Genomic DNA, 22,086 nt, shown 5'->3' on the forward strand with positions numbered 1-22,086 from the left:
ATTTTGGTCTAATTTTTTGCACAGAATCAATTCTTCGGGCAACTTTATTAGTCAATAGTGTACGGTTTATTTGCATCAATAACCTATTTTGACAAATTATAGTTTTTAAGTAATAATTGAAGTGCATGGATGTTAAATTATTGATCCTTGCATGATTTCTAACATGTTTGTGTCCTTGGTTTGTCCATATCTAGTCTGATTTCAAATCTACGTTGTTAGGTTCATGTTGAATGTTTTTCATGTTCTTTGTTTTTATGGGTTTTGATCCGTTTTAATGAAACATTTTGAGTTTTTTGTGTTTTTTTAAGTTTGATTTCATTTTGGATTCTGGATTTTTTTTTTTTTTTTTTCAAGTCAAAATAGTAGACTTTGGTTTGGTTTATGGTTGAACCAAAAGTTTCAAGTCAACCTGGTTAGATAAAAATCGGGTCAAAGGTTAAAACTCTGTTTGGCTGACAATGGTTTTACTAAAGGTTTTCTTTGGTATAATAGTGTGTTTAGCAAACGCCCCTTAAATTTATTTTGATAGTTTTGGTTTTAGGGAAAAATAGGTGTTTGCCAAACATGACCTTAAAAAATTGATTTATGCTTTTTGTATATGACTTAATCCTTATAAAAAATACATTTTTATTTATAAGAGAGAGATATGTTTTTTTAGCATTGTTTTATAAATTTTTTGTGTTTTTTTTTTTTTACAATAAATTTGTAACATTCCTTAAGAATTTGACAAATATTTTAGTAACTCAATTTTTTTTTCTCTAGAAATTAATGGTCAACATTATGTTATAAATGTGCTGGGCTGCTCATCTTGCTTAAGCATGCTAGGCTTAAGGCCTTGAAGTCAAGGCCTATTCTTTTCTAAAAGAAAGAAAAAAACTAAATAAGAAAATTCCAAAACCACAAACCTACCCACACTATAAATAGGCACCCTTTCTTAGACAGCGAACACATGAACAAATCATACAACAAACCCTACTCAAATTATGATTCAACCACTTACTGTTCACCTGCTTTGTTTGCTCAAAGCATGTTTCTCATATTCCACCATTATTGATGACTCAGTGTCAATTTCAATGAGATATTAAAACATCAAATATATCATCAATAAACTTTCAATCTTATCCATCAACTAATAGTAATCATATATCTCACATCCAACTAGAGAGGGATATCGACAACAATGAAGTTTGATTTTCCCATTCGATTTCCTTGTTGTTTTGTCATAGTGAATAATGGTGTTTATGTTAGGGACTCCTAAAGATTTAGTTAGAGAGAAGAGAAGCATCTTTCTATAATGGAAAATAAATGTATGGTGGTCAAATGAAGGAGAAACAACGGTTGGATTCACCATCATTAAGGAGAGAGAAGAAGAAGAGAGTTAGAAGAAGAAGTGAGCTTAATTTATTGGATAGTTTATATAATGTCTAATTTGTTTTTTTATTTACCAATTTTGAATTGGCAAACTCTAATTTCACCATAAAATGACTCTTTTTTTTATGTTATGGGAAACTTGCTTTTTACATGGTAGTTGAGTTTTTCCTCTTAATTAATTTTTTTCTAAAAAATCATTATTTGATCTAAAAATATCATTTTTGATTTTTTTTTTGTCACAGAGCCAAAAACATGTAATGAAATATGCTTTCTTTTTTATAATGCTTATAAAGCAACGTCATTGAAAAATATATATATTTTTAGTTTTTTTATAGTAAGGTTGTAAAGTAAAAAAATAATATATATATATATATATATATATATAAAGAAATAGACACAAAAGCATTTATGTTAGGACATACCAAGCATATCAACAAGTAAATTATCACAAGAAAAAACAAGTTGAATGGCATGAATCTTATAGCTCGGACATGTTACAAGTCTAATTATATCACATTGTTACAAAATCATAATCTTTTCAAGAGAAATCATTTTAATCATGACATTAAAGCAAAATTAATTTATTCCAATAATTTAAACATAATTTAATTTAAAGCAAATAATGCAAGTTAGTTAATTATTGAAATAAGGTGTTAATTAATATAAAAACAAATTATGAGTTTTATTTAAATAATAATAATTAAAAAATATTTATTCATAAAACAAAAAAATTAAATTTTTAGATTAAAATATATATAATAATCTACACTGAAAATAATTGATAAGATTTACAATATGTTCTATTTTATCTAACGTCTAACAGACACGAAACAAAATCGATACACATTAAATACAAAATATGGAGTCCGGCCCATGTCTAATTCAGTCCAGTAATATTAACTACCTCCTTAACCATCTAACTAAAAGAATCTAACATCACACGTGGTGTTGGTGGCGCGTGGGGGTAACAGCTTGATTATAACTCTGTCGGTTTGCACTTATTAGCTACTTCTAGACGTTAGTTACTCTGTCACCTCAACCTCTTTCTCTGCGCTTAATTCCTCTCTCCCTGGTTAACTAGCTATTCATCTCAGGTATGCAGACCTAATCCAATATTTTTATTTTCATTTTTTTGATAATCACTTGATTCTTTCTGATTACACATAAATTTCGAGTTCATTATTTTTTAATGTTTTCTGATGAATCAATGAATTGTTGTCTTCTTTTTGTATTACAAATAATCCCCCAAGTATCAAGAAATGCATGTTGATCAATTCTTTTCATGGGTTATTTCCACTTATTATATAGCCTGGTAATATGGGCGTTTCTTTAGCTTGGAAATATGTTTTGAAGATTTGAAGAGCTTTGAAGATTATGCATGACTGTAGACTAATCTATTCTAGAAATTCATGTTAACAGTCCAAGGAAGAGCATCTAATGATTTTTTGTTGTACTATGAGGGGGATGTGAGGGAGGGACCGCTGGAGGTTATGGACCTTAGGATTGCAAGATATGGCTAGGCTGAGTGGAAATGATAATGCATATTGTCTTATTCTGACATTTTTCTTATCTTAACTATCCTTTTAAAACATCCTTTTCTGTGTATATAATTGCATTATCTCTATCAGGTGTTGAAGGGAGCAATGATGATTTCTAGAAACAAAAATTGGCCGTGTTAGAATATGCTGCTAAGATTTTATATATATACCTCCTTAATCAGGTCAACTTATATCTAGCTTGCACATTGTAAAACTTCACCATGTATCCTGGTGGTTACACTGCTGAGGTTACAAGCTTATCTCCTAAAGCAGAAGAGAAGGATGTGTACGAATTTTTTTCTCACTGTGGTGCTATTGAGCATGTTGAAATCATCAGGTAATATGCGTCTGCAAATTATGAATTTACTCCTAAGATCAATTTCCATCCGAGTATATTTACAAATCATCAGTATATTTATGCCATTATATACTTGAAAAACTGATTAGTGAATGCTTCTTTTGTAAAAGGTCAAAAAATGAAATGCATATGTTTTACCCTTTCAATTATGTGGGAATCAGTGCTTTTGATAGATAGATTCATATTATTAATTTATGACATGTTTGGAGTCTAACTCCATCCCTAAAATAATTGCAATTCTTTTGCTGGAGGATTCCAATAATTGTCCTTTCCATTGAACCAAGATTGGTATGTTTAAAGACCTCTAATGCAGTCTCTGAAACTGAATTGCTTCTTGAATAAAAATTGAAATTAAGGTTTGAATTCCTCATGTGTTTCTCATAAAAGCTTTTCCATTATTCATTATTCATTCCTCTGCATTTCTTTATTTATTCGGTATTGTCAATTTCCATTATTTGGTAATCGTTGCATTTCTTTATTCATCTGATAAACTAGGAATGTATTTTCCCATGCTTTTTCTCACAAAATGAGGTTGAACATTACTATCTACAATCATTTAGGGTATTCTTAGTTGCTCACTTATTTTTCTATATCTAAGTATAAAATATTATGGAAAAGAGGCATTTGATGAGATGTCAACATTATGTTCTGGTAACAATTAGAAATAACAGGAACTTGCACATATCAAGAGATGAGTCAAAGGGTGTTGATAGGCTAGTGTTGAATGATATCCCTCTGTTTCTTGGATTGTTTTTCTCTTGCCTGGCAGCTTTTGGTTCTGGAGCCTCCATTATGTTTGCACAATCAAATCACACACATCTATTCATTGTTATTTTCCATGGTCATAAACTGTATTTGACTCGAGTAATGCTTATTCTGAAAACAGATCCGGCGAATATGCTTGTACCGCATACGTAACATTTAAAGATGCCTACGGTCTTCAAACTGCTATCCTGCTCAGTGCAAGTTTCTGCTCTCACTTCTGCCAAGAAAAATAGTTACTTGATATAGTTGGGAAAAAAAAAAGTTTGTGAACCATTTTGTTTAAGCTACCCTCATAGCTATTTTCCTCACCAAGTTACTTTCTTAGACTTCAAGATAGAAAATTCAACTTTCCTCTGCTATTATTGTGATAAAGAATTTTTTTTTTTTTTTTTCCAATGGATATGACGACAATGTCACTCTACCCATGTCTGAACTCTGAATAAGTTGGAAGTTTTGACCCCAAATAAGTTATCTCAATATCTTAATATTTGGATTTGAACAACCAGCTCAAAGATCGCCTGACATAAGTTGGAAGTTCACAGTTCTGCTTCAAAGTATGACCTTATGTGGAATCATAAATCTGAATGACCATTCAACTAGAAGTTCATCATTACCTCTTAAGAAAACATTTTTGGATTGCCTGTATATTTGAATCACTTAAAACTGTTTATAATTCTCTTTTAATTGGTGTTTATGAGATCATCATTAGGATTTCAGCTAATGATTTCACATGCTTACTGATGGCAAATTGCTCGTTAGTTTTCCTTTTCTGAGAAAAATTCATTTTGAAGGCTACCTTTTAGCTACAGATTAAACTTGAATGAAAAATTCATTTTGAAGGCTACCTTTTAGCTACAGATTAAACTTGAATGAATTTCTTTTGTTTTGTATTGTATCGAACTTCAGCTTTCAGCTGAATGATCCAATAGCCATCATGAAACACCTACTTGGTTCTTTGGTCCTGCTATCTGACATTTTCTTAGTGGTTAATAGATTTATTTTTCTCTAATTTTATGTTTTAGGGAGCCACCATTGTAGATCAACGTGTTTGCATAACACACTGGGGAACTTTTGTGGATGAATTTGATGCTTGGGGCAGTTCATCAAAGGATGAAGGGAACACCAGCTCAGCGGTAATATCTTTACTTGTGGTAGCATGCCGAGTGCTCTTTTTACTGTCCCATTTATCTTGTATATAAGTTTACAAATTCTTAATCTCATCGGTTTAAGTTGAGTATGGCAAAATTTATCTAATCTCAAAATTTGAAATATTTCTTCAAAAACTCAATAAGAGGTAAAGGATAGCCGTTTCCTCTTGCAACCTATTGGACAGAAAATCAAAAGTACAGTAGTATGTTTTGGATGTATCAACACTCGATACATCCAGAGTTCAACAAGCATGTTTTGGTCAATGTCCAGTTAAAACATACCTGCAAGATACTAAGCAACCCGACCAGGTGATTTTAAAAAACACTTGATGTTTATCATACTAGTGGAGGGGTTGAAGTGCATCTCAATGATGCAACCAAGCCAAATCACATCTTTATATGGGTAATGATACCCTGTGTCTAAGAAGTCATAAATTGGGTGCGTAGTTTTGGAATTGGATGCCACCATGCTGTACAGCTTGTGCTCTTCCTTGGATGCACTGTCTATTATTTTTAACACTGATTGTGAACATTGCACCCTGCATAATAATTGTTCATAGCAAGTGAAATGACACGGTACCTAATAGCTTTCTATTAGTCTACCTTCCCTTTTGAACCAACTCTTGTACATTCTTGGCAGGGAATTCCCTTCGACCAGTTTGTTTCTACCCCTGGAGAAGCAGTAACTGTTGCTCAGGAAGTTGTTAAAACAATGTTATCCAAGGGATACATTTTGGGAAAAGATGCAATGGTCAAGGCCAAAGCTTTTGACGAATCTCATCAAGTCTTAGCTACCGCAGCTGCCAAGGTGTCGGAGCTAAGCAATAGAATTGGGCTCACTGACAAGATTTATGCAGGAATGGAAACTGTGAAAGGCGTGGATGAGAAGTACCATGTTTCAGAATTCACCAAATCGGCTGCATCAGTTACTGGTACAGCAGCTGTTTCTGCAGCAACTTTTACCGGGAAAACAGCTGTAGCAGCAGCTAATGCTGTAGTCAACAGCACCTACTTTGCTAAGGGAGCTCTTTGGGTTTCAGGTGTCTTGACACAGGCAGCCGAAGCTGCAGCTGATTTGGGCAAGAAAGCTAGCACTTGAGTGAAGTTTTTCTTTCAAACAACAGTAAAGGTCTTTTACTTTTGTTATTGTATAAAAATAAATATTAGTCCTTTTAGATGCAGCTACTCTTACACAGATTAGCTTCTAATGCCTTAATGAATAGCGGCTACTATGCTAAGGGAGCACTTTGTGTTTTTGGCCTTTTGACATGCGAAACTTATAAGTTGTTTTTTAGCTACTGGAGTTCAATGCCAAGGATTGTGCACAGTTTTGGACTTTAGGCTCAAGATACATCTTATGGATCATTGATGTTTATACCTGACATTTTCAGCTGTCGGTTTTTTTATTTTGTTATGGTGGTTGATATCACAATTCTTCAACTGCATGATTTAGACGGGCTGCTGTTGATACATCTTATTCACTGAAAGTCTTTACATGCATTGCAACTTTCTTAGAGGTTGTTTCTTTGGTAAATGGAAACTAAGCGGTAGGATGCAGATTGATTCTGTTGGATTCTTATGGTTGGCAGCCATGTGACGTTGCATTTTACAGCTTGCAGGTTCTGAATACAGTTCCTTGACAAATAAATTGTCAAATCTCTTGAATAATTGACCTTCGTTGCTATATGCTTGGAGTTGCGTTTGTTTATAGTGATCATAAGCTGGGCAGTCACTATTCCTGATGTGTTGGATAGTTTGTGTGATGATGCAATCTGGTTCCTTTCCGAGGACCACAAAGCTGAACCATCATTTATGCTGGTCGGTCAGCAAAAGTTTTGAGCATTCGACGCCCAGGACTGGTCTTGCAAGGCAAAGTATACCGGAAAATAAGTTCCTCTATACTTGGCTTCTTGACGTTTGTGAATTATAATGCCTACTTTTCTAGTCTTTGGTCACGCGTTTTCTTGTCTGCGAGCCACTTGATGATATCGTTCTTTACCCTACGAAAATGCAGACCCACTGTCTCTCTTTAGTCCCCACAGCCTAATAGCTCCCTTAATCCGCCAAAAATTGTGCCTCAAGAAGCAACCTTTATCTTCTACCATCCATCATTAATGCCTCGTTTTGCGAAACTTGCCCAAAAAAAGCATGAATCATCTTCCAAAATGCCACCTGTAAAATACTTTCTGTAATTAAGCCATACATTTTGCATCACAGTAACCACTTTCCGAACCCAATAATTGAGTGATTATTGATAGAGAAATCTTACGCAAGGGCCCTTGTTTCTCACAACAAGACAAGCAGAACCATGGCCAGTTAATATATGGATCAGTGGGATTATAGAGCCTTGTTCAAAACGTTTAAACACATCGTGCATTTGTTGCCTTTAGCCTCAGCTTGATTGGAATTGTTTTGAGGAACAGTTATGGCACAGGTAGCTGATAAAAAGTAGTTTGTTCTCTACTTGTGTTTCTTTTGCTCACTGATTGCCCTTTGCCTGTGACCGGCCAAACTGAAGTCAACTTGATTAGACAGAGCTGTGTCATGTAGCCAGTGTTGTGATTTTGTGGTTGGACTGTAAAGGATACTTGTGAACTTGGATTCAGCGACAGGATTTGAAATGAGACGATGAGCAGGTATAGAAGGCTGTTTGGATCCCTTCGGCTGGTTTATTCATGTGGTCTTCTTTTTTTTTTAATGAAATCTCCATTCTTTAATTTGGCATTGCATGAATATAATTATAATACACCGGAGGAGTTTGAAAGTGTGATAAAGATTGTTTTTTAAAGTGTTTTTCAGAGATATATTCAAAATAAATATTTTTATTTTTTTAAAATTATATTTAATATAAAAATATCTAAAAACATAAAAAAAATTAATTTTAAATAAAAAAATTTGCAAACTTTAACCAACCACTTTTAGAACACAATACAATACTAAACAGGAAATTAGTAACTCATGGGATCTGTCGCCAGAGGCGATGCTCCGAGTTGCCGACCTCCACAAATGATTTGGGAAGAATTTTGGAATAGAATCTTTCATGTCATGAGTCCATTTCTATTTCAATTTTTTATGGTCTCCGCAGCTTGGATAATCAGGTCACCTTCTTGAGGAGATGAAAGCATATTGAGTGAAAAAAGACACACCATGATGATCCCATGAAATATTTTTTGCACTATTTGACGCAGCTTGTTTTACTTGGATGCACATTTTATTCCAGCACCCTTCATCTTCACTAAGGTTGAGCCTGTTCTGTCTCTCAGCTGGTTGCTGCAATCTTGAAATGCTTAAAGCTGCTTTAATTTTAGTGATTATGCGTACAGTGCTGCATTGCTGCTGTAGCTGAGTCTGTGACAACGAAACTCCAACCCCTATTTCATTGTAAAACAACTTAGGACTACAATCTCTATATGTTATTTCACTTGCTTATTTAACAGATATATATATATATATATATATATATATGAAACAATTTATAAGTTAATTTAAAGCAATTACAAGTGTATGCAAGTCAATTAATTATTGAAATAAGGTTTTAATTAACATAAAAAACAAATTATGTGTTTTATTTAAATAAATACTAATAATTAAAAAACTATTTATTCATAAAACAAAATAAACTACATTTTTAGATTAAAATATATAATAATCTACATTGAAAATATTTGATAAGATTTACAATTACAATATAGCTAAAACATGTGGGGAAAATACTATAGTTTCCCTCACATGTTACTATGAATTGCTACAATGTTTTTTTTTTTTCCTTCATGTTTTGGTTTTTTATTTGGTTTTTTTTTATTTTTCCTAATTTTTTTTTTTCATTTGTTTTTAATTTTTTTTTTCAAAATTATCTTTGTCAATTTTTTTTTAATATTGAGTTGGTTAAGAATTTAGCTTTATCATTTTTTTTTCTTTAAAACATTGTGGATTACTACAGTGTTTCCCCACAAGGTTTTATTCATTTTTTTTTTTTTATGATTTTTTTTAAATTATCTTTGTGATTTTATTTTTTAATATTAAGTTGAATGAGAATTACAATTACAATATATAGGGAAAACACTATAGCTTTACTCACAAATTACTGTGGATTGTTATAGTGTTTTCCCCACATGATTTTTTTTTTTTTTTTAATATTTTTTTAAATTGTCTTCGTCGATTTTTTTTAATATTAAGCTAATTGAGAATTACAATTACAAGTAATTACAAATAAGGTTAAATCATGTGGGGAAGCACTGTAGTTTTCTTCATAAAACACTGTATATTGCTATAGTGTTTCCAACATTGTTTTTTTTTTTTTTGTTATGATTTTTTTCAAAATTATCTTTGTTTATTTTTTTTTTTTTTAATATTAAGTTGATTGAGAATTTAGCTTTGTAATTTTTTTTATTTAAAACACTATGGATTGCTGTGGTGTTTCCCCACATGATTTTTTTTTTATTTTTGTTTTTTTTAAGTGATTTTTTTTTAAAATTATCTTTATCGATTTTATTTTAATATTAAGCTGGTTGTCACAATTACAAAATGTGAGGAAAGCACTGTAGCTTTCCTCACAAATTACTATAGGACTGATACAGTGTTTTCCCAGCATAGTTTTTTTTTTTGTTTTTTTAATGTTTTTTTTTTAAATTATCTTTATCGATTTTATTGTTTTAATATTAAGCTGGTTGAGAATTACAATTACAAGTAAGACTAAATCATGTGGGGAAAGCACTATAGCTTTTCTCACAAAACATTGTGGATTGCTATAGTGTTTCCCCATATTATTTTTTCTTCCCTCTTATTGAGTTTTCTTTTTTGTTATGATTTTTTAAAAAATTATATTTGTCGATTTTATTATTTTAATATTGAGCTAGTTAGAATTTAGCATTGTAATTTTTTTCTTTAAAACATTGTGGATTTCTACAGTGTTTTCCCCACATGGTTTTTTTTTGTTATGATTTTTTTTTAAATTATCTTTTTCAATTTTATTTTTTTTAATATTGAGCTGGTCGAGAATTACAATTACAAGTAAGGCTAAATCATGTGGAGAAAACACTATAACTGTTCTCACAAAACATTGTAGATTGCTATAGTGTTTCTCCACATGGTTTCCCCCTTTTTTTTTGTTATGATTTTTTTTTAAATAATATTTGTTGATTTTTTTTATTTTTTATTATTGAGATGGTTAAAAATTTAGCTTTATAATTTTTTTTCTTTAAAACATTGTGGAATTAGTATAGTGTTTCCCCACAAGATTTTTTTTTTATATATAATTTTTTTCAAATTTACTTTTGTTGATTTTATTTTTTAATATTAAGTTAGTCGTTACAATTATAATATGTGGGGAAAACATTGTAACTTTCCTCACAAATTACTATGTATTGCTATAGTGTTTTCTCTACATGGTTTTTTTAATATTTTTTCTAAAATTATCTTTGTCGATTTTATTTTTTTAATATTAAATTGGTTGAGAATTATAATTACAGGTAATTATAACTAAGGCTAAATCATGTGGAAAAAACATTGTAGCTTTTCTCACAAATGATTGCTATAGTATTTCCCCACATGGTTTTTTTCCCCTTTTTTGTGTTTTCTTTTTTATTATGATTTTTTTAAAACAATTATCTTTGTTGATTTTATTATTTTAATATTGAGTTGGTTATAATTTAGCTTTGTATTTTTTTTTCTTTAAAACACTATGGATTGCTATAGTGTTTCCCTACATGATTTTTTTTTTGTTATTGTTTTTTCCAAAATTGTATTTGTCGATTTTATTTTTTTAATATTGAGTTGGTTGAGAATTATAATTACAATAAAGCTAAATCATGTGGAGAAAAACACTATAGCTTTTCTCATAAAACACTGTGGATTACTACAGTATCTCCCCACATGGTGTTTTTTTTACTTATAATTTTTTTAAAATTATCTTTGTCGATTTTATTTTTTAAATATTGAGCTGGTTGAGAATTACAATTACAAGTAAGGCTAAATCATGTGGGGAAACACTGTAGCTTTCCTCACAAAACATTATGAATTGCTATAGTATTTCCCGACATGATTTTTTTTTGTTATGATTATTTTCAAAATTATTTTTATCAATTGTTTTTTAATATTGAACTGGTAGAAAATTTAGCTTTGTAATTTTTTTTCTTTTTATTAACAAAAAAGTTAAATCATATAATAAAAAACAAAATTATATGAGGAAAACACTATAATTTTCCTTACAAAATATTATGAATTGCTACAAAATTATTCTATTTAGTTTCTAAATTTTTTATTACCAACATAACTTTTTTTTTTTTGGTCATAACATATTGACTCTATTACACTATTAATTTTTATTACTAATTTAACATTGATTCATAATTACAACACTGTAAAGCATACTTATATCATAAATATGCGGGAGCGCATAGCATAGATGTTCAATTTTATAATGTCTAACAGCCACAAAAAAAAAAAAAAAAAATCAATGCACGTTAAATATAAAATATGGAGTCCGGCCCATGTCTAATTCAGTCCAGAAATATTAACTACCTCATTAACCATTTAACTAAAACTATCTAACATCACACGTGGTGTTGATGGCGCGTGGGGGTAACATTTTGATTATAGCTCTGTCGGTTGGCACTTAGCAACTTCTAGACGTTAGTTACTCGGTTAGCTCTACCTCTTTCCCTGCACTTAATTTCTCTCTCGCTGGTAACTAGCTAATCATCTCAGGTATGCAAACCTAATCCAATGTTTTTATTTTCATTTCTTTGATAATCACTTGATTCTTTCTGATTACACATAAATTTCGAGTTCATTATTTTTTTAATGTTTTCTGATGAATTAATGAATTGTTGTCTTCTTTTTGTGATTACAAATAATCCCCCAAGTATCAAGAAATGCATGTTGATCAATTCTTTTCATGGGTTATTTCCACTTATTATATAGCCTGGTAATATGGGCGTTTCTTTAGCTTGGAAATATGTTTTGAAGATTTGAAGAGCTTGAAGATTATGCATGACTGTAGACTAATCTATTCTAGAAATTCATGTTAACAGTCCAAGGAAGAGCATCTAATGATTTTTTGTTGTACTATGAGGGGGATGTGAGGGAGGGACCGCTGGAGGTTATGGACCTTAGGATTGCAAGATATGGCTAGGCTGAGTGGAAATGATAATGCATATTGTCTTATTCTGACATTTTTCTTATCTTAATTATCCTTTTAAAACATGCCTTTTCTGTGTATATAATTGCATTATCTCTATCAGTTGTTGAAGGGAGCAATGATGATTTCTAGAAACAAAATTGGCCGTGTTAGAATATGCTGCTAATATTTTATATATATACCTCCTCAATCAGGTCAACTTATATATAGCTTGCACATTGTAAAACTTCACCATGTGTCCTGGTGGTTACACTGCTGAGGTTACAAGCTTATCTCCTAAAGCAGAAGAGAAGGACGTGTACGAATTTTTTTCTCACTGTGGTGCTATTGAGCATGTTGAAATCATCAGGTAATATGCGTCCACTGAGCTTCTTGCTTGCAAATTATGAATTTACTCCTAAGAGCAATTTCCATCAGAGTATATTTACAAATCATCAGTATATTTATGCCATTATATACTTGAAAAACTGATTAGTGAATGCTTCTTTTGTAAAAGGTCAAAAAATGAAATGCATATGTTTTACCATTTCAATTATGGGGAATCAGTGGTTTAGATAGATAGATTGATAGTATTAATTTATGACGTGTTTGGAGTCTAACTCCATCCCTAAAATAATTGCAATTCTTTTGCTAGAGGATTCCAATAATTGTCCTTTCCATTGAACCAAGATTGGTATGTTTAAAGACCTCTAATGCAGTCTCTGAAATTGAATTGCTTCCTGAACAAAAATTGAAATTAAGGTTTGAATTCCTCAGGTGTTTCTCATAAAAGCTTTTCCATTATTCAGTATTCATTCCTCTGCATTTCTTTATTTATTCGGTATTGTCCATTTCCATTATTTGGTAATCGTTCCTCTGCATTTCTTTATTCATCTGATAAACTAGGAATGTATATGAGGTTGAACATTACCATCTACAATCATTAAGTGTATTCTTAGTTGCTCACTTATTTTTCTATATTTAAGTATAAAATATTATGGAAAAGAGGCATTTGATGAGATGTCAACATTATGTTCTGGTAACAATTATAAATAACAGGAACTTGCACATATCAAGAGATGAGTCAAAGGGTGTTGATAGGCCAGATGTCAACATTATGTTTGCACAATCAAATCACACACATCTATTCATTTTTATTTTTCCATGGTCATAAACTGTATTTGACTCGAGGAATGCTTACTCTGAAAACAGATCTGGTGAATATGCTTGTACTGCATATGTAACATTTAAAGATGCCTACGGTCTTCGAACTGCTATCCTGCTCAGTGCAAGTTTCTGCTCTCACTTCTGGCAATAAAAATATTTACTTGATATAGTTGGGAAAAAAAAAAAAAAAATTTGTGAGCCGTTTTGTTGAAGCTACCCTCATAGCTATTTTCCTCATCAAGTTACTTTCTAAGACTTCAAGATGGAAAATTCAACTTTCCTCTGCTATTATTGTGATAAAGATTTTTTTTTCAATGGATATGATGACAATGTCACTCTACCCATGTCTGAACTCTGAATAAGTTGGAAGTTCACAGTTCTGCTTCAAAGTATGACCTTATGTGGAATCATAAATCTGAATGACCATTCAACTAGAAGTTCATCATTACCTCTTAAGAAAACATTTTTGGATTGCCTGTATATTTGAATCACTTAAAACTGTTTATAATTCTCTTTTAATTGGTGTTTATGAGATCATCATTAGGATTTCAGCTAATGATTTCACATGCTTACTGATGGCAAATTGCTCGTTAGTTTTCCTTTTCTGAGAAAAATTCATTTTGAAGGCTACCTTTTAGCTACAGATTAAACTTGAATGAATTTCTTTTGTTTTGTATTGTATCGAACTTCAGCTTTCGGCTGAATGATCCAATAGCCATCATGAACACCTACTTGGTTCTTTGGTCCTGCTATCTGACATTTTCTTAGTGGTTAATAGATTTATTTTTCTCTAATTTTATGTTTTAGGGAGCCACCATTGTAGATCAACGTGTTTGCATAACACACTGGGGAACTTTTGTGGATGAATTTGATGCTTGGGGCAGTTCATCAAAGGATGAAGGGAACACCAGCTCAGCGGTAATATCTTTACTTGTGGTAGCATGCCGAGTGCTCTTTTTACTGTCCCATTTATCTTGTATATAAGTTTACAAATTCTTAATCTCATCGGTTTAAGTTGAGTATGGAAAAATTTATCTAATCTCAAAATTTGAAATATTTCTTCAAAAACTCAATAAGAGGTAAAGGATAGCCGTTTCCTCTTGCAACCTATTGGACAGAAAATCAAAAGTACAGTAGTATGTTTTGGATGTATCAACACTCGATACATCCAGAGTTCAACAAGCATGTTTTGGTCACTGTCCAGTTAAAACAGACCTGCAAGTTGCTAAGACAATACGATTGATACTAATTGCCAAGATAAGCTACCCGACTGGGTGATTTGATAAAACACTTGATATTTATCATACAAGTGAAGGGGTTGAAGTGCATCTCAATGATGCAACCAAGCCAAATCACATCTTTATATGGGTAATGATACCCTGTGTCTAAGAAGTCCTAAATTGGGTGCGTAGTTTTGGAATTGGATGCCACCATGCTGTACAGAGCTTGTGCTCTTCCTTGGATGCACTATCTATTATTTTTAACACTGATTGTGAACATTGCACCCTGCTTAATAATTGTTCATACCAAGTGAAATGACACGGTACCTAATAGCTTTCTATTAGTCTACCTTCCCTTTTGAACCAACACTTCTACATTCTTGGCAGGGAATTCCCTTCGACCAGTTTGTTTCTACCCCTGGAGAAGCAGTAACTGTTGCTCAGGAAGTTGTAAAAACAATGTTATCCAAGGGATACATTTTGGGAAAAGATGCAATGGTCAAGGCCAAAGCTTTTGATGAATCTCATCAAGTCTTTGCTACCGCAGCTGCCAAGGTGTCTGAGCTAAGCAATAGAATTGGGCTCGCTGACAAGATTTTTGCAGGAATGGAAACTGTGAAAGGCGTGGATGAGAAGTACCATGTTTCAGAATTCACCAAATCAGCTGCTAATGCTGTAGTCAACAGCCCCTACTTTGCTAAGGGAGCTCTTTGGGTTTCAGGTGTTTTGACACAGGCAGCCGAAGCTGCAGGTGATTTGGGCAAGAAGGCTAGCACATGAGTGAAGTTTTTCTTTCAAACAGCAGCAAGGGTCTTTTACTTCTGTTCTTGTATAAAAATAAATTTTAGTCCTTTTAAATGCAGCTACTCGTACACAGATTAGCTTCTAGTGCTTTAATGAATAGCAGCTACTATGCTAAGGGAGCACTTTGTGTTTTTGGCCTATTGACATGTGAAGCTTAAAAGTTGTTTTTTAGCTACTATGCTAAGGGAGCACTATGTGTTTTTGGCCTTTTGACATGTGAAGCTTAAAGGTTGTATTTTAGCTACTGGAGTTCAATGCCCAGGATTGTGCGCAGTTTTGGACTTTAGGCTCAAGATACATCTTATGGATCATTGATGTTTATACCTAACATTTTCAGCTGTCGGTTTTTTTTTTTTAATTATTTTTATTATGGTGGTTGATATCACAATTCTTCAACTGCATGGTTTAGTTGGGCTGCTGTTGATACATCTTATTCACTGAAAGTCTTTACATGTGTAAATGGAAACTAAGCGGTAGGATGCAGATTGATTCTCTTGGATTTTTATGGTTGGCAGCCATGTGACGGTTCATTTTACAGCTTGCAGGTTCTGAATATAGTTCCTGGACAAACAAATTGTCAAATCTCTTGAATAATTGACCTTCGTTGCTATACGCTTGGAGTTGCGTTTATGTGTAGTGATCATAAGCTGGGCAGTCACTATTCCTGATGTTTTGGATAGTTTGTGTGATGATGCAGTCTGGTTCCTTTCCGAGGACCGCAAAGCTGAACCATCATTTATGCTGGTCGGTCAGCAAAAGTTTTGAGCATTCGACGCCCAGAACTGGTCTTGCAAGGCAAAGTATACCGGAAAATAAGTTTATCTATACAATTGACTGCCAAGTGTTTCAACATCAGTTCTTTGTATTGCCACCGTCGTATGAGCACATCGGAGGAGGGTTGGCTACTTGGCTTCTTGACGTTTGTGAATTATAATGCCTACTTTTCTAGTCTTTGGTCACGCGTTTTCTTGTCTGCGAGCCACTTGATGATATCGTTCTTTACCCTACGAAAATGCAGACCCACTATGTCTCTCTTCAGTCCTCACAGCCTAATAGCTCCTTTAATCCGCCGAAAATTGTGCCTCAAGAAGCAACCCTTGTCTTCTACCATCCATCATTAGTGCCTCGTTTTGCGAAACTTGCCCTAAGAAAGCATGAATCATCTTCCAAAATGCCACCTGTAAAATACTTTCTGTAATTAAGCTATACATTTTGCATCACATTAACCACTTTCCGAACCCAATAATTGAGTGATTATGGACAGAGAAATCTTACGCAAGGGCCCTTGTTTCTCACAATAAGACAAGCACAACCATGGCCAATTAATATATGGATCAGTGGGATTATAGAGCCTTGTTCAAAACATTTCAACACAGTGCATTTGTTGCCATTAGCCTCAGCTAGATGGAATTGTTATGGCACAGGTAGCTGATAAAAAGTAGTTTGTTCTCTACTTGTGTTTCTTTTGCTCGCTAATCGCGCTTTGCTTGTGACCAACCAAACTGAAGTCAACTTGATTAGACAGAGCTGTGTCATGTAGCCATTGTTGTGATTTTGTGGCTGGACTGTAAAGGATACTTGTGAACTTGGATTCAGCGACAGGATTTGAAATGAGATGATGAGCAGGTATACAAGGCTGTTTGGATCCCTTCGGCTAATTTATGTTGTTCTATTCACGTGTTTTTTTATGAAATCTCAGCTCTTTAATTTGGCATTGCATGAATATAATCATAATACATATCTTAGAATATAAAAAAATATAATAAAAAAAAAATCCAAACTTTACCAACCTAACGCATATACAAAACAGAGGCTTAATAACTTATGGGATCTGGCGCCGCAGGCTATATGCATCTAGTGGCCGACCTCCACAAATTATGTGGGAAAAATTTTAGAATAGAATCTTTGATTTCATGAGTCAATTTCTGTTTCCATTTTTTATGGTCTCTGGATAATCAGTTGCTTCCAAGCATTTTTTTTATGTTATTAATAAACTAAAACAAGAAAGTTTCAGACAAAGTTTAATTATTGTAAACTGAGTAAATAAGAACAACAATGAAAAAAATATTCTGGGAATTGCGGTCGTGTTCATAAGTAAAAGCTGGTTTTTCTTCGATTGCGTTTATTTCAAAGGAAGTGCTTATTTATTAAAGAGCAGAAGTTGAAACTTTGAAAGGACTGTGAGGGCAACCACTCCTTGCCTTGTCTTCTTGGACCTCATGAGTCCAAACAAGCAGCATTGACCTTGTCCCTCTTCTTAAGGGAACCTGGCCTCACTCTGACCGCCCATAAATCTTCACCTACTTTGTTATTATATAGAAAAAGCAACAATTAACAATTCACGCGGCTTCGTTCTATTGAGATTAATATAATTCCATAGTGGAATAAACATTTATTAGAAGAGCGGGCAATTATTTTTTGAAATATTATTTTTGTTTGAAAATATATTAAAATAATATGAAAACACTAAATAAATATTAATTTAAAGTAAAGAAAAATATAAATTTTTTTTATTTTTTTCAAAAACACTCTTGAAAACACAAAAACAAACATTCTAATTCCTTTTATGTCAACAAGAAAATTAAAGCAAGACCACCATCTTAAAAAAACATTAATGAACATTTAAGTGTAGCAAGATCATTGTCTTAAGAAAACATTAATGAACATTTAAGTTGTTCAGGATGTATTTGGGAATATAGTGCAAACTGTATTTCTAAAAATTTTAAATTTTTTTTACTTAAAATAATTTTTTTTTATGTTTTTAGATTTTTTTTATATGTTGATATCAAAAATAATTTTTTAAAAATAAAAAAAATTATTTTAATATATTTTTAAATAAAAAGCATTTTAAATCACAATCACTACCACAATTTCAAATAGATTTTTTTTTTATAACCAAGGGTGTTCAGGCTAGCTTACGTGCACAACGACTAATCCCATGTCCACTGAACACCCTGTAAACCTAGTTGGCAGGTAAGACACTGTGGTGATGACATGCATACATAAAAAGAATTGAACCCGGATGCAAAGAAAGGAAACAAATCTCTTCCTCCATTAGACCACGATCTAAAGCGCAATTTCAAACACACTCTTAATCTACTAATGAGATGCCATAGTTTTGCTTTCAAAGTCACTCACAATTGAGTGCAAATGTAATGATCACATGAATACTTGCATTTTGGGACCTAGGTAAAGAGTCCTAATAATGTTTGCCAAGAAATGATTTTCTTCACCAAAAAAGTTACAAGAGCTCTCATTACACTCGGATAACAATAGAAGCACATAAAATTCAAAATTATAGCTAAAGCAAGCACTCAATAGCCCTCGTCTGTAATTCTGTTTACTTTTATAACACTTCAATAAGCTCGGAAAAGGAAAATCTTGATATAAATTAGGAGAGCATAAGAGGAAGAAAGTGAAAATATTGCTCTTATAAGTATTCAGAACTTCCTATAAAGGAAAAAAGGAAGTATACAATATAATTTTTCTCCGTAACACACACAAAGTAAGTATACAACATCACAATACATGACTGACTGAGGATTTTTTGATGAACATGCTTGTAGGATTCATTATTCCCAATTTCTTCTATTGCATTTTTCCATATGAACCTCACTTCAAACGTACCAAAAACAAACCACTGTACAACAAACAACTTACAAGGAAAAACCCAGAAAAAAAATAAAAAAGAAACCACAAAAGAAGATAGGAGAAACAAAAATCTTGATTACCCATCGATCAAAACTAGTCACAGCAACTGGGGCAGCGTATTAGTCCATTCTCATTGCAATCAGGGCAACGTTGAAACCCATATTCATTGCTCTCTTCACTTTCTTCTAACTCTTCTAGTTCTTCATCGTCACCTTCACAATATATCTTACAACTCCCTGAACATGTCTCGCAAGGCACAAACCTGATATCCCCACAAGCCTCACAAGCCCCTCCAACTCCACCTCCACCTCCACCACCATCATCCAACATTTCACACCCTTCAACCATTTTCTCTAGCAGACCTTCCTCGTGCATTCGCCGAATTTCCTCTGCTCCGCCAATGTATTTTCTCCCGATAAACACTCTCGGTAGCCCTCCCCCGCTAAACCCTTCTTTCATAAGCTCTCTCAACTCTTCCTTGAACCCTGAATGCATTGATACATCTCGTTCATCAACGCGAACTCCTAAGCTTTTTAAAATCACCCTCACATGGCAACAAGCCTCGTATGTTTTGCGCACCCCTCGCAAGCTTGTAAAATAAACAATTAACTTATCCTTACTGCGCTTGCAATCTTTTGCAACAAAATCTACCTCCGTAGCATCATTCACAGGCAACGACGAATCGTCGCTGTCAAAATGAGGTTGTCTTTCACTATCAATTGGCTTAATGTAAAATGGATGTGTGGGAGAGAGCTCTTCCAATGATTTTCTAAATGTAGAGATGACTTCAGGATCGAATTCCAGACATTTGGAAGTAGCATCCTCGTCTACAACTTGAAGCCACCCGGACTTAATATTATCAGGAGAAAGTTTGCCATTCTGCAGAAAATTACTTTTGTGACAATCAGATATTGGACTTGGATCACGGGAAATATCAAAAGAGAAACTGCGAAACCGATGAGATGAACAAGGATTCATCACATCTTCAAGCCCTGCCATCAACTCCCAAGTATTGATAGTTTCTGGCTCTCCAGGTGGTGTCATAATCGGAGTCCTTGGAACAACTTTTGGGATTTTTTCTTGGATCATATTAGACCAAGTCCTGGCTTCAATCAGTCCCGTTGAAAACTCCTCCTTGCTATTCAATTCTTTACTCTTCTTTACAAGCCCATTTGATCCATTGACATCACCAACATTCTTCCATTGATCATCGCCTTTTACAATAACATCAATAGTCCCATTCTGATTCGCAGAATCAAGCGCGAGTGTACCTAATGTGGTGGAGGTGAGTGCCACCACATGGTAGCTATCGCCCTTTTGCTGTGGTGGATGAACAACATGCATTGAGTAGCTTCGAGGCAGCGGTGAGTACGGTGACCGGCAATGCTTGCATCGCTTTTGCTTCGAACTCCCGCAGCCCATTTTTTTTTTTTCACAATTCAAAATCAATTGAATTTCAAAACAATCAAACTCAAAAATCAAATGACATGAAAACCAGTGAAATAATTCCCCCTATCAGGAGGATGAGTTGGATTAAACGGTCTGTTTGGTAGAGATTGTGATGAAAAAACAAGCAACAAAAAGGATGATTACGAAAAGATTAGATGATTAAGAAATTGCTTAAAATTGAAGGGAGAATGAGAAAGGAAGCTTCTTTCTTGTTTTGGGGATGTGACAGAGGAGAACAATAGTAATAATAGATCATCACCTGCATTTACCTGTATCATAAATAAGGGAAAACTGCAAGGACAAGATTCACCAAAACAGGTTAAACAACATTAAAAACATCAACAGACAACTAACTGCCTTGTTGGATTTCTTAATTGATGATTATAGGGGGGAGGGGGGGGTGTTAACAGAGTTCCAATCTAATCCAAGAAAGACTTGTGTGAATGTAAATGAATGTATTATCCCCTTAAAAAAGCAAAAGTCTGGAACTTGAAGGAATGCTGGAGAAGGGAACAGGAATTGAATGAAGAAGGAGAGGGTTTTTCTTTTTTTTTATGAAGATATCTGGGGGTTTCCAAAAATTAATGATATGATTGGATAGAAAAAAAAGAAAAAGGGAAGGGAAATTATGGAAGGAATGATGGAAAGGAAAGAAAGAAACCAAGAAAGTTTCTTGGTTACGAAAGAGATGGGAAATGAATGAAGAATTCTTGAATTCTTCAAAGTCAAAATACAAAGGCGCACCCACCTTTTCTTATAATAATATTTGTCTTTCTAGAATTTGAAAGGTTTTGTTCCCATTTCCATGTTTGTTTCCTCTTTTTTCTTTTTGGTTGGTAAGCACTTGTATGTTTATTTTGCTGCGTCGTTACCTAGTAACTTTTTATTAATTATTTTTTATATTTTTAGAGCTCATTTAAAAAAAAAAAACACTTATTTCCATTTATTATTACTCTCTTTTAATTATATCTTTATATTTAAAAAAAATATAAAAAATTAATAAGATATCACTCATTAATTTTTAAATATAACTATCTAGTAGGTGGCTCAGTGGTAAAAGTTTGGGACCAAAGAGTTTATTTCTTTATAGTTTTAGATTCGAGTCATGTAGTTGCTAATATGATGGTCACTAGAAGTTTATATAATCATTAATTTTAGAATCCGTGAGATTAGTTAAGGTACGTGTAAGCTGACTCAGACATTCATGTTAATAATTTTAATAAAAAAATATTTAAATATTATAAAATATATGTGGTTCAAAGAGAGAAATTTAATTATTTCTTGAATGACTCTCACTCCATAGTTATCCTAAGACTTGGCTAGTAGGTCAAGGAGATTGCTTGCATATAAGCGAATTAACCCAAGTTTTGATTAAAAAATTTAAATCACATCATATAAAAGAATTTTTTTTTTAAATGAAACCATGTTATTTTAATAAAATAAAATTAGTTTTTTCATCAATTTAACCCAAGTTAAATCCTAAATTGACAGATTATTA

At 32.9% G+C, this 22,086-nt stretch overlaps 3 protein-coding genes across 4 annotated transcripts; 2 read left to right on the forward strand and 1 right to left on the reverse strand.

Annotated features, from left to right (window-relative positions):
- The first annotated feature begins 2,308 nt into the window (after nt 1-2,308).
- Nucleotides 2,309-6,564, forward strand: LOC118029167 (binding partner of ACD11 1-like). Of its 2 annotated transcripts, none has more exons than XM_073405939.1 (5): nt 2,309-2,465; nt 3,092-3,246; nt 4,154-4,233; nt 5,059-5,165; nt 5,821-6,564. In XM_073405939.1, exons 2-5 carry the CDS (start codon nt 3,131-3,133, stop codon nt 6,277-6,279), a joined length of 762 nt encoding a protein of 253 aa, XP_073262040.1. In that variant the 5' UTR covers nt 2,309-2,465; nt 3,092-3,130; the 3' UTR covers nt 6,280-6,564. The 2 variants fall into 2 exon arrangements, with proteins under 2 accessions (XP_073262040.1, XP_073262041.1); XM_073405940.1 differs by having other exon boundaries at nt 2,320-2,465; nt 3,000-3,246.
- A 5,163-nt stretch (nt 6,565-11,727) lies between these two features.
- LOC118029166 (binding partner of ACD11 1-like) lies at nt 11,728-15,818 on the forward strand. The gene is made up of 5 exons (XM_073405980.1): nt 11,728-11,885; nt 12,513-12,667; nt 13,510-13,589; nt 14,276-14,382; nt 15,072-15,818. The coding sequence occupies exons 2-5, from the start codon at nt 12,552-12,554 to the stop codon at nt 15,462-15,464; spliced, it is 696 nt and encodes a 231-aa protein (XP_073262081.1). The 5' UTR covers nt 11,728-11,885; nt 12,513-12,551; the 3' UTR covers nt 15,465-15,818.
- A 3,077-nt stretch (nt 15,819-18,895) lies between these two features.
- On the reverse strand, nt 18,896-21,312 carry LOC118029165 (uncharacterized protein At3g28850). The gene has a single exon (XM_035032976.2). It carries the CDS (start codon nt 20,559-20,561, stop codon nt 19,233-19,235), a length of 1,329 nt encoding a protein of 442 aa, XP_034888867.1. The 5' UTR covers nt 20,562-21,312; the 3' UTR covers nt 18,896-19,232.
- Nucleotides 21,313-22,086: the final 774 nt, after the last annotated feature.

Source organism: Populus alba, chromosome 17 (genome assembly GCF_005239225.2).
Source record: "Populus alba chromosome 17, ASM523922v2, whole genome shotgun sequence".
Lineage (NCBI taxonomy): Eukaryota > Viridiplantae > Streptophyta > Magnoliopsida > Malpighiales > Salicaceae > Populus > Populus alba.